Consider the following 13,771-nt stretch of genomic DNA (forward strand, 5'->3'; position numbering starts at 1 on the left):
AAAATACATTTGGAAGCATTTTTTAAAATGAAGCTACAAAAAAAAAGAAACAAAAAAACAAAACAAACCAAACGTTAAATCTGTCTTTTAAATATTTCATTCCCAGAATATTTCAAAACTATCCAAGGGAGTTTTAGGGGGAAGGAAGACGCAAAGAAATCACTGAAATGTTCGATGCAGGATGTGTGCAGTAATATTCTCAAAATTCACCTAAACAATACTGTTAGAAAAGACAAAGCTGGACGTATGGTCATCAAAAAACAAATAAGACTTTCAGATTTGAATCCCTCTGAATGTCAGGGTATGTGAGGTGTGTGTGTGTGTGTGTGTGTGTGTGAGAGAGAGAGAGTGACCTGACTGTCAGTCCTGGCCTGTTGTAAAATAATAGGACGCAATAGGACACGTGTTTTCTGTTTCTCTCCCCACAGGCTCTTTCAACACCAGCTGTTCATTAGTCAAAATATGCAAATGAGACACAGCCTCCTGCACGCACCCTGTTGCTCTCAGTCAGCCCTCACTACACACAGCGTACACACTAGTGACCAGGCACAACTCACTAAATGCAGAGCTTGTCCAAACTCACAGCGAGACTTAAACCCACCTCAAGACAGAAAACGAGTTTGTACATAACTGGAAAGAGAGGATTATAATAAATGTCAACTCCTGCATGATCGCCACCTTTAACAGGAAGTTGCTGCAATATATATATATATATATATATATATATATATATATATATATATATATATATATATATATATATATATTCCTGTGCAAAAGTCTTAGGCATGTATAAAGAAATGCTTTAGAGCAAAAGCTGCTTAAAAATAATGAAATGTTTCAACATTAAAACATACTATAAGCCATAATAAATCAATATAACAAAGTCGATATTTGGTCAGACGACCCTTTGCTTTAGTCTCAGGTACAATGAGTGCAGTTTTATGCGGAAATGAGCTGTAGGTTTTACTGAGCATCTTACAGAACCAGCCCCAGTTCTTCTGGACACTTTGACTGTCACACTCACTTCTTAATTTTGCCCCAAAACCCAGCAGCCTTCATTATGTTTTCTTTTTTCATCTGAAAAGTGCTCTCTTATGGAATATGCTGCTCAGATATATTACAAAAAAAAATCTGTAACATTTAATTTTATGCTGGAAAAATAAAACAAAACAAAAAAAAGAACCTTTGGAACTCTAAAATGTTTTTGTAATGTTTTGACTTGATAATGTAGAAGTCATAAAATAGAAATCTATAACATATAAGTTTGTATTGGGAAAAAAATAGGGGGCTAAGACTTTTGCATAGTACTGTGTATATGTATATTAACCTATTTACTCTACTATAAAAAAGAAAACCTCTTTTTTAAAAAACCCCACAAAATTAGATCAAATTAGTCATTCTCGATAAAATTTAAAAACAATAAAAATAAATTGTCTGAACTAATTATTTTTATTATCATTATTATTGTTGTTGTTTTTATTGTCTCTTCTATTTTTTGCTTTCGACCACATCCTATGTCTTCGGGGTAAAACAAATCGGTTGCACTCATGTAAAATCCATCACCACAAGGAGAACAAAAGCACTTTCAACACAAAATCAGCGCTCAAACCTCCAGCTTGGTCTCCAGATCTGGACCCTATTGATAAACGTGTGGTGTGAAGTGAACACAGACACCTCGGAAAACAACATGAAATGTTCTGGACCAAGACGCTTTTCTGAGTGTGTCCAACTTCGTTTGAGTTCGATCATACACAGAGAGGCTCAGCAACAGCTCAGCGCTGTTATTCTGTCCAGGATCAGAAAATATTCATTGCTGAAAATTGTGTGAAAATGAAATTAACTTTTGAAATAAATATATAAATGAATTAAATAAAAACTAGGCTGTTTTCTTATATGTGTCTAAGATCAGTCCTTGCATGTTATTCATGACTGTAATCATTTAATGCTAAAGCATCCGCGCAGCTGTTTGGAGACGAGGCTGTGATTCCTGCCGCGCAGCTGGAACGTGGATAAGTGCAGTACTGAGGATCCAGCGGTGAGAACTACGCCGGTCAAAAGTCAAACCCAAATCACGCCATATTTGATCATGCATAAATTCAACTTCTTATCTTCTATCTTTTTTTTCTGGTATCAAATCGAATTAAAGATGTAAATGAATCCGTTTTCAGTTTGCCATTCTCCATAACGCCTGACATTCGGTGTGTGTGTGTGTGTGTGTGTGTGTGTGTGTGTGTAGCGAAGCTGTTCAGAGAGGTTTCTTTAACTTTCATATTTATGAGCGTTTTGTTGAAAGGCGGGAATAAAAAGATTAATAATTAAAATCACATATTCTACTGGCAATAATCGAGTTATAATGAGCAATTGAAACATTTCGTGTGTGTGTGTGTGTGTGTGTGTGTTTGTGGTGTGTGTGTGTGTTCTATAAGGAATGAAAGGACCCCCTGTGTTGAGAAGTTGAGCGAAGCCTGAGGCATCCACCCACTGCTATTCCTCAGAGAGCAGCAAAGTAAATCCCTCTCCTCTCTCCCCCTCACCGAGCGCGATGGCTCACGCATGCTTAACCAGCCGTTTTATTTATTCCGACTCTGCTGACTTGATAAGAAATGCACAATTGATTATTCTGATCACATTAACTCATACCTATAAGTGTAATCTATTTTTAATGGAGTAGTGACTGCACGGACACGGCCAGTCGATAGGACTTTAAAGGGCGTTGATCCGCACTGACGAGATGCCTGATGAGCTCTACAGGGAGATGGAGTGCAGACGTGAACGCGGTCTCAGGTAAGAGGAAACGTACGGCCCTCAAAACTCACCTGTTGCCCTGTAACCAGCAGGATGGAGCCCTCCTTGGCATGCATCACCTGCCGGAAAATGTGGTCAAGGATGAGAAGCTCGCTCCAGCAATTTTGAAGAAGTTTCATTTGGTCATCAACCTGAAATGAGTTCCAGAAAAACACAACATGAGCGAAGTCAGCTTCACCAGAATCTCATGTTACTTGCCGTTTGGTTTGATTTGATCTGGAAGTCAATGCCAGTGCCAAATTCACACCAAGAGAAAGAAAGGGAAAAGGAACTCTAATGCTGGGATCAGATGACACAATTTTGTTCAGTGAGCCTTGTAGTATGACATAATGTGTCTTGTGGGATGCCACATGATGCCCTTTTTATCACTTCAGAATTTTTTGTTTTTGTTGTTTTCTTATCTCATTTGCAAACTCATGTGCTCCTTAATAGCCATGACTGACAACATCTTGACCTGCCTCCTACCGTAAATGACACTCAGCGATGTGAACGCTGATTAGTCGATATCTAACTCATAGTGTCACCAATCTCAGGACCAATACCAGGATGCAGCAAGAATGTATGGCACTATGATCGTCTAATCTGACGTCATGACCATCGTGAAAGACAAAAATATCATGTCATCTGGGCCCGGCATAAAAGTGAAAGACTTCCAGGTTCATTTTCATCCATGGATCTGAATGAAGAGGTCTTTAATGGTCTTTAATCTTTTATATGTTTATATGCTAAAAAAACAAAAACAACAACAAAAAAGTAAAAAAACAAACAAAACCTGGCACATTTTCACTGAAATAATGTTACATATGTTCGATGTAAGTAAAGAACGAACATTTTATGTTACTAAAAATGAGAATAAATTTATTTTATTTATTTTGGGCTGGGCGGCACGGTGGTGTAGTGGTTAGCGCTGTCGCCTCACAGCAAGAAGGTCCTGGGTTCGAGCCCCGGGGCCGGAGAGGGCCTTTCTGTGCGGAGTTTGCATGTTCTCCCCGTGTCCGCGTGGGTTTCCTCCGGGTGCTCCGGTTTCCCACACAGTCCAAAGACATGCAGGTTAGGTTAACTGGTGACTCTAAATTGACCGTAGGTGTGAATGTGAGTGTGAATGGTTGTCTGTGTCTATGTGTCAGCCCTGTGATGACCTGGCGACTTGTCCAGGGTGTACCCCGCCTTTCGCCCATAGTCAGCTGGGATAGGCTCCAGCTTGCCTGCGACCCTGTAGAACAGGATAAAGTGGCTAGAGATAATGAGATGAGATGAGATTTTGGGCTTCAATTTTACAGTAAGTGTGAACTGCTAAATTGAAAATAAACAAATTTAAATAAGAATCACAAAGTAATCTGATGAGTAATTTAATTTAAAGATATCTAAAAAAGAAAGATAGAATAAAACTGCAGGTGATGTTCCCTCTGAGATGATGCTCTCTGGAATGATTTTTCCTCACTGTAGAAGTTAACAAGCCACAATAATTTTAATAAATCAGTAATAAAAAAATAACATTTTTGCTAGCTTTTTGGTCATGTCGGTAATCTTATCCTGCGTGGATCAAACTCTTTGTATTGTAATTGTTTGATTACAGTTTCAGTTCTTTCCTCTGGTCTGTGACGGTGTTCATGGAGTTGTTCAACACAATTAACTCTTTTATCAGTGTCATAACGCACAGCTTTAACTTGTAACATGACTATAGATGGACCTTCATCACTCTGTGATCTAAGTGCCATGTTAAGAGTTTGAGAAATTCATCTCATCTCTCATCTCATTATCTCTAGCCGCTTTATCCTGTTCTACAGGGTCGCAGGCAAGCTGGAGCCTATCCCAGCTGACTACAGGTGAAAGGCGGGGTACACCCTGGACAAGTCGCAGGTCATCACAGGGCTGACACATAGACACAGACAACTATTCACACTCACATTCACACCTACGGTCAATTTAGAGTCACCAGTTAACCTAACCTGCATGTCTTTGGACTGTGGGGGAAACCGGAGCACCCGGAGGAAACCCACGCGGACACGGGGAGAACATGCAAACTCCACACAGAAAGGCCCTTGCTGGCCACAGGGCTCGAACCCGGACCTTCTTGCTGTGAGGCGACAGCGCTAACCACTACACCACCGTGCCGCTGCAATAAACTCAGTCAGACTAATAAAGCTACGGATTCAAAATCTATTGTATGCCATTGTAGCTTCTTCTAAAAGTCTTCAGTTCCTCCAGGAAATGTGAACGAGGCTGACATTGTCCTTGTATGGCCTAATGGTTCAAAAAACAGTGTTGGGAACCAAAAGGTTGCTGGTTCAATTCCCTGGATCAGCAGGAATGGCTGAAGTGCCCTTGAGCACGGCACTTAACTCCCCTACCTGCTCCTCAGGCTGCTCTGGGTATGTTGTATGTCACTCTGGATAAGAGCATCCGCTTTTATAAATGGATTTGTAAATAATTATACAGACACATTTTCACATGAAACCTGTCACTGGAAGCAAAGTCAAAGAAAAAAAAAGAAACACAAACAAAGCATCTGCTGTGAAGCTCAGCACGAAAAAGGGAAGGTCACTGAGGGAAAGCAGCTCTTTCACTGCATTTATTCATTCGTCTTCAGTACACACTTTACCAAGTCAGGGCTAAACAAACGATTTGTTTATATTTTTGAGAAAGAAATCAAAATCAGTTTATTAGAAAACATTGTAGGCAGGAAACGGTCAGAGTAATTTCTGGAAGTGTGATTTCTTTTTCAGTGTGTATTGTGTACATTCAGAGCAATCACAGTGCTACATGTCTGAGACCTGATTTCACATGTTTCAATATTTGTTTTTGCTTCATTTTCTCTGCCTTCTTTTATAGTCATCACATCACAGGCATTTAGCAGACGCTTTTATCCAGCATGACATATAACACCCCCAGAACAACCTGGTGAGCAGGTGCCTTGCTCAAGGGCACTTCAGCTTTTTCTACTGCTCCAGGGAATCGAACCAGTAACCTTCTGGTCTCAAAGCTGCTTCTCTAACCATTAGGCCACAACAAGTTCTTGTTAGATTCTTTGTATATCATGTTAGTCATTAGTTTGTGTAGCTGTTGCATCATTTAAAAAAAAAACCCTAAAACCCTCCTGTACTTATGAAAAACTTACAGGTTTTATTTTACTACGTTCTATATATTTATTTTCTTAGTCACGATTTACAATTTACAATATATACTATGAGAAGTCCCAGGACATGGTTCACAAACAAACACACACATTCTGTGTAAAATTGTGCTTCATTTTAAATTTGTACTTGATTTTTGTTGATCACATTTTTAGTAATGTGTATAATTCCAAAAGTGTTCCTATACTGACATCCATTTCAAATGTAAATGATTAATAAATTAAATGCAGATGTCTCATTTGAGTGTACAGTAAATGGAAATCATATATTTTCCCTTCTCACATCTGGCGTGTTTATTTACTAGTTGCTCTTTTTTTCCTCTTAAATTGTAAATTACAAAATATTACTCGTAAAACAAAACACTTTGTGTTAATAAATAAATATAATTAATAATAATAATAACCTGCTTTTTCTGAATTAATATATTTATTTGTGAAGTTTTGTTGCAACAATAATTGATACTTGATAGAATTATGTTTTATTAATAAAATTTTTTAATGAAATGAAAGTTTTTTTAATTAAAAATGTTAATTTGTATTGAAATTAATAATTAATAAACAATTATTAAATAAACTATTTATTCAATAAGTAAATAATTGAAATTATTTCAATAATTTCAATTTTCATTGAAATAAATGAGCCAAATTGTCAATTTGTCCATTTGTATAATATTTTACACCTGCTCAATCATAGCAAATTGCAAACTATTCACTTTCAGTAAGTTGTTTTTTTTTTTTTAAAGATAATTTAACATTTTAAAGTTTATCTTTGCCCATTTTTTCCCTGACCGGAAGCCCTGCTGAATGCTGTCAGATTTTTTTCAACATTTTTGCAAACATATTTCCCCAAAACACACTTTCCCGTGCACGCTCCGACAGCCAGTCCTTTGCCTGAGCTTCCTTCTAACGCGTTCATTCCATCAGTAATCTCATGTGAACTCGGACTGAGTTGAGATCTCAGCTGTCCTCTTTCTCACCTGCCATGTCACCACTGCTCCAGGTTGCTAATTAATCTGTTTGTGAAGAGGTGTGACTCGACTCTATGTTTATCGGCTGTGATTATTTCGGTGCTCTGTGATGATGTTCCCTGGCTCCTGCGACTGTGGGAACTTGATGTGACGTGCTTCACCTGGAAGCCGAGCTCTGGGAACAACAGCACCATTGTCACTGCTGTGTGGCTCTCATGGCTCAGGGCATCAATGATTACACAGTGTGGCCAGGAGCACGCTGACCAGAGGACATGAGAAATGAGGGGGGAAAAAAAAACTAAACTCTTTCCTCGCCTTCATCCTGCTCCGTGCAAACATTGTCTTATCAAGCATGTCAACGGAAAATAGTTGTGCTTCTGATACTCACCTGTTGACATACATGGTGAGCTGCATATACACTCACTGGACACTTTATTAGGAACACCTACGTCCACCTGCTGTTTGATGCGGTTCTCTAATCAGCCGATCACTTGATGCATCAAATCACGCAGATACAAATCAACAGCTTCAGTTCATGTTCATGATGTTCAAACATGAGAATGGGAAAAATTGTGATCTCAATTTTTGTGTGACTTTCTTTCACAGGTGTTGGTTTGAGCCAGATGGACCGGTTTGAGTATTTCAGAAACTGCTGATCTCCTGGGGTTTTCACACACAACAGTGTTTAGAGTTTACACAGAATGGTGCGAAAAACAAAAAACACTGAGTGAGTGAGCGACAGTTCTGTGGGTGGAAACAAACACCTTGTTGATAAGAGAGGTCAGAGGAAAATGGACAGATTGGTTTGAGCTTTTTTCCCCAGGAAGGATATAGTAACTCATACAATCACTCTTTACAACCGTGGTGAGCAGAAAAGCATCTCAGCATGCAACAGAGAGAGAAGAGTACATTGGGTTCCACTCCTGCAGCTAAGAACAGGAATCTTAGGATCAAGAACAAGTTCCTATTAAAGTGGATGGTGAGTGTATATATATATAAGATACACTTCTAGGTATTTGAAAAGTAAGAGAAGCAGAGCAGGGTCAGAGCCAGCAAAGAATAAACCTATAACATTTATCTTTTTGCCTTGAGAGGCGCCATCTGCATCAGCACCTCCGTCCGAGTATTTTGACTAAAAGTTTATTTCAGCGCTGCAGTCATAACAAACTTAAAAAAGCAGCTGATATGATAAACGGCCCAAAACCTAAACCATCAGCTGCCAACACTCAAGAAGTGCACTTGAGAACAAAGTCAGATCACCATCCGAATTCATTTAACACTCAACTATTCCCTTCTCTTCCTTTTGAACTGATTTTCGTCCTTCAGAGATCAGGACAAACGTCCATCGAGTACGTCAAGCATGTGCCAAGGCTACAAAGAAATCTGGATTTCTAAGACAATTTTTTAAAGATGCTGTCAGGAAGGTCTGTCCCCTTAAATCTCCAGCATGGCCTGTCTTTTTGGGTCATTAAACAAGGCCCAGAATGCCACGGGGCAGTACGGGGAGTCCATTAAAGGTCAGGAGATGAGACAAAAGAGACAGAAAAGTGCACTAGTGTGCATTTCTACTGTTGTTTCTGTCTTTTTTTCTGTCAGCCTTCTCTCTCTCTTTTTTTTTTTTTACTGAATTGTCAGAGTAGAAATCAGATCAGTAGATTAGTTCAGATCTTGGGTCACCTATTTGCATATTCAAATGTACATTTATTTTGTACATCTCATCTCATTATCTCTAGCCGCTTTATCCTGTTCTACAGGGTCGCAGGCAAGCTGGAGCCTATCCCAGCTGACTACGGGCGAGAGGCGGGGTACACCCTGGACAAGTCGCCAGGTCATCACAGGGCTGACACATAGACACAGACAACCATTCACACTCACACCTATGGTCAATTTAGAGTCACCAGTTAACCTAACCTGCATGTCTTTGGACTGTGGGGGAAACCAGAGCACCCGGAGGAAACCCACGCGGACACGGGGAGAACATGCAAACTCCACACAGAAAGGCCCTCTCCGGCCACGGGGCTCAAACCCGGACCTTCTTGCTGTGAGGCGACAGCGCTAACCACTACACCACCGTGCCGCCCTCATTGGGGATAGATTAGGGATAAAATTAGCTCATGTTTTAAGTCATTCAAATTCTGTAAAGCTGCTTTGCGACAATGTTTATTGTTAAAAGCGCTATACAAATAAACTTGACTTGACCTTCAGCACAATCAGCAGTTTGAGGAAAACCCAGACATTATCATCGCAGGTAAGCATGGTGGAAAGATCATGGACATGTTTTTACTGATCAAATTCACAGATATTTCATGATCTCTTTGTCGAAACCTACTTTTTTCTTACTCTTTCATTTGACAGTCACCATTTTGTATCTAAACGCGCATCTAAGAAGTCACGTAAGGTGTCGATAATAGTGATCACTTTCACCAGTGTCCACCATTATCAACACCCTGTGGAATTAAGTGATATTTACAACTGTTATGGATCGATCTTTGGGTAACATTGTTGAAGTAGATGAAGTACTTTAAAAAAATAAATAAAAATGTTGTGATTTATAATAATTTTTTTTTCTGATTCATAACAGAATGGAATGTTTATAGAGTGTTTGGAATCTGATTGCAATAAATAGAATTAGACCAGAATTAAATTCCTTGCATATAAAAAATTACATGCTTGAAATATTCAGATTTTTCTATTCCATTCAGATTTTTTATTTTTTATTTGCAGTTTGTTGTAAATATCTACCACATATTACAATATCAGGAGACATTTTATATTTTGGTTTGAGGAATGACATGCGACCTTTGACCTGGATTTTCATGTGGTTACAGTGTCAATTCCCTGTTGACATTTATTGGTAAACTACAAAACTAGAAATTAATACAAACAACAACGAATGATTAACAAAATGTAATCTATGAAAATACTTAGAAAATGGGTAGAAAGTGGAACAAAATGATTTTCTGATGCAGGTTATCAGTTCATTTGTTTACAAACATTACAATTACTTCCTCATTTACATAAGCACTGACATCGATATATTTATATAAAATATATTTTGTACTAAATATAAGTCTGTGTAAAACAAATTTTAAATAAAAACTATGTTTTGTTAACGTCATACCACATACTGATTTTTTAAAAATAAATAATCTGGGTGTTGATAACTGTGGACAAAGGTGTCGATAATTGTGGAACGGTGTCACATGATCTGATACGCTAAGTAATCAGGAATCAACTCATTTTTTCCTAGTTGAAGTTTATTCATGCACAATTTACGTATTGAAAGTCTTTTCTACTTTTGCAATGGCCAAAAGATCGTTAAGGTGTCGATAATTGTAGCCGCTGCGCTCTCTCTCTCTGTATATATATAAACACTAAAACATAGGATGCTGAAAGATTCTGCATTGTGTCTGTTTTAATTGCACTGAGTCAAAGTACAACTGTCTTTTAGAAAAGTCTTTATAACCAGTGGTTTAATGAGACGACATCATTAAGCTGTTTCAATTGAACAAAATTAAGAAAAATCCCAAACTCATGGCTACAGAGGTTGTTGTTTTTTTAACACCACCACCAAAAACCTGAATTCTCAATAATGTCTCATTAATGTATAACATTTAAAGCTTTGGAAGTATCAGGATCGTTATTCCAAACCTGGATCATGGACTGTCTATGTTTAAACGGAGCTCTTTCAATATCACAGAATCACCAGTGTTTTTACAAACGACATTCTCTCAGGACTTAGAACGAAAACGTAAATCCATATCCAGTAAAGAAACCAATTATCAGCATTACACTAATTCAGGCAGTGCCTCCTTAACCAGCTGGTTAGCCTTTAGCTACCACTACTGGAAATAAAATGTTTCAAACAAAAGGTCCAGTGATTAAGTGCATGGTATTCTCAGTGAATGTAAATGAAATCCAGGATGATGATGATGATAATGGAGTCCACCAAATTGCCAAAAACCTGTCGATCCTTGTCCCTCTTCATGTTTTTGGTTGACTGCCACAAGCATTGTTAAGAGAGAATAACGAGGGTACACAGCTGGAACTGCTTTTAATAAGTAGCTTTTTTTTTTTTTTTTGAAGTGCCTTAATGACCAGATTAATGGAATCACAAAAGACTGTCCCAAAATGACATTTACATAAAGACGTGAGGGGGGGAAGAAATGGCACATGAATCCTTTTGACTTCTTGGATGTGGATTAGTGTGGCTGCTGGGGAAACCTACGGGTGGGGTTTGAAGTCACTTCAATGAGACTGTAGGATGGTGCAGGAGCTTTGAGTCATCTTCGGTGGACATCTGTTCATTCAGCCGGGACATACCGCTCGACGCAAATTAATTTTTTCATGGGGAGTGGATTTGGTATAGATTAATGATATGAGAATTACTTGTCTAATCTGTAGCTTTTTATTGCAAGGAATGAAATTTTGTTACTGATGAATATCCATTGGTGTGGAACTACTGAGAGTCCTGGAATTAAGATTCATGTTTTGGATATACTGTATATCTACAGCAAGCTGCACTGATCATGTCGCTCTCTTCTAGTCCGCTGAGATCCATTTAGTCTGTCTATAAAGCAGAATCCCACAAGGCTTTTCATCGGTATAATGCTGCATACTGTATACTCCAGACTGAGAGTTCATGTCATGTGACCTGTCGTTTCTCTGATCCAGTGGAAATCTTCCTGCATGTTTATCATGGCAAGGCCTCTGTTTGCTCCCCTGCGTCCCCAGCTTGAGGTGATAAGCACGCTGGGACTTTGAGCAGCAGGAGGCCACCCGTCCCTGTTGGCACACAGTCCTCTAAAGACCTAGCCTGAGATCTCACTCTCTCTACGTTTCATTGAGTTTCAGATATTTAGCAGTTATTCCACTCAATCTCGTCGTACATGAGCTGATATCCAACAAGGGTTTTGTTTTCAAGGAGTTTTAATTTCGTCCTCGGTTGACTCAGCAACACACTCCACTATTTTGTTTTTCTCTACTCACTGATATCCTAGTAGTACAGCAGCCAATCAGAGCACGCGATTGCTCATATCCAGTGAAGGTGGATAGAATAATAACGTTTACGTGCCTGCTATTCAGAATCCCAAGGAACGCTCACAACCCTACAGCTCGGTTAAATGATCTGAGATGGCGCAGCTGACGCTTAGCAAATTATGACATAGGCATCAGCATTAAGCAGCTGTTCGGGGCCTGTAGTTTTAATGTACTGTACTGTGCACAGCGTCATGTTGAAATGCCGCTGCTGAGTGGAATGAAAGTGATGCAGAGAAAATGATCTCGTATGGTATAACATTATGAAACATTAGTTTCATTTGGAAAAAAAACAGGAAAATAATACCTCGTACTCATATCTAAGAGAGGACTTTTTTAATACCATCTCTGGCTCTGCAACTGTGTGTGTGTGTGTGTGTATATGTGTGTGTGTGTGTGTGTGTGTGTGTGTGTGTGTGTGTGTGATGAATAATTATCAAGGGTATATACACGGTACGTTCAGATTTGTAACCACGTATCCTCTCCTGCTCCACTTCTAAACTGAGGCTCCTGATTGGCTCCACCTCAGAAGGAAGGAGATTGATCAGTTCCCACCCTGGCTGCATTAACAGACTCGTCAGACTGACCCCTGACCTGTAAAACCCGCTGCGTTCGATCGCAGCCTCCAGCGCCTGCCTTCATGTTATAGCAGGTAGAAAACAATAAACAGTAGTAGTAACCTTTCCTAGACTATGAGCTGACCCGAGAGCAAGTTGTGTATTTTCTCCTGGAACAGTTGAGATAAGGCTTTACGGAAGGCTGATCTGTGACCCATGACCTGTGTGTAAACCAGCTTATTCATGCAGAAGAATACAGAGGTGTAGTACGAAATGAAACAATAGCTGCAATGGGAATACAATGCTGGAACCTGATCGTTGCCTCTGACGAAGAAATTTTCAACGTGAACACGTTCTCATTTGAGAAATAACATACATTAGAAATGAAATAATTTCCTAAATTATAGTTTATTGTTTATTATTTATGACTTGAGATGATTCAAACTTGGAATTCTTTAAGAATATATTGCTGATCGAGTTACATTAATCATTAAATAAACGAAATAGTTTTATCAGAATAACTGATATATTATTATATATTATTTAGCTACATGTTTTGAAAAGATAAACAGACTGAAGATGGTTCTAGGACTTCGTTGTGTGCGCTACTGAAAGTAAAGAAACCCTATGTTATTAATATTAATATCAATATCAATAATGTGCATTTAGATTCATCAGATTTCAAATGATATCGAAAACCCATGTTCACACCTACAAATTTAACCCAACCAAAAAATAAGAATGAACAAGTAGACGGTTGTAAATACACATGACTGACTCATATATTTAAATTACTGCCTCATATTTTCTTTATACTTGTTCTGAGCTGCACTGTTGGACCTCAGCTTCATTACGCAGAGAGAGACAGAGCAGAAAGAAAGGCTGGAAAGAGGTCAGAAGGAGGAACATCTGAAGGAGGTACATCTGAGCTCTTGAGCATGGTTGCTCCTCTATGACATGCTCATAGTGTGTTTTAAGGGGGAAGAAAGCAAAACAAAAATAATAAGAGCCTCAAAGTCCATAACTGTGGTTATCGGAGAGCTTAAAGCTAAGAAGCTTTAAATATATGACTTTCATGATCAAATGTTAAGTAATTATATTTCTGATAGAAGACAGTTTGTTTGTGTCAAGGCCTGTGATTCAAACAAAGCCAGACTATATAAAGTACAGATACTTGGTATATTTTACTTCTGTGATTTTTAAATTGTTCATTTTTTGATTATGCTTCATTTTTGTGGCTACTGCCTCATAGAGTATACTGTATGGAC

General features: G+C 38.7%; 1 protein-coding gene across 3 annotated transcripts in view; it reads right to left on the bottom strand.

The window, feature by feature from the left end:
* nr5a2 (nuclear receptor subfamily 5, group A, member 2) overlaps positions 1 to 13,771 on the bottom strand; it is a 75,279-nt gene that overhangs the window by 36,488 nt on the left and 25,020 nt on the right. For 2 of the 3 annotated variants that reach the window (XM_060941776.1, XM_060941775.1), the window contains exon 6: positions 2,820 to 2,939. The exons of the other annotated variant lie outside the window; for it this stretch is intronic. In XM_060941776.1, coding sequence (XP_060797759.1) covers positions 2,820 to 2,939 — 120 coding nt within the window. The remainder of the gene's footprint in view (positions 1 to 2,819; positions 2,940 to 13,771) is intronic. 3 annotated transcript variants of the gene reach the window in all.

This window comes from Neoarius graeffei, chromosome 15, assembly GCF_027579695.1.
Source record: "Neoarius graeffei isolate fNeoGra1 chromosome 15, fNeoGra1.pri, whole genome shotgun sequence".
NCBI lineage: Eukaryota > Metazoa > Chordata > Actinopteri > Siluriformes > Ariidae > Neoarius > Neoarius graeffei.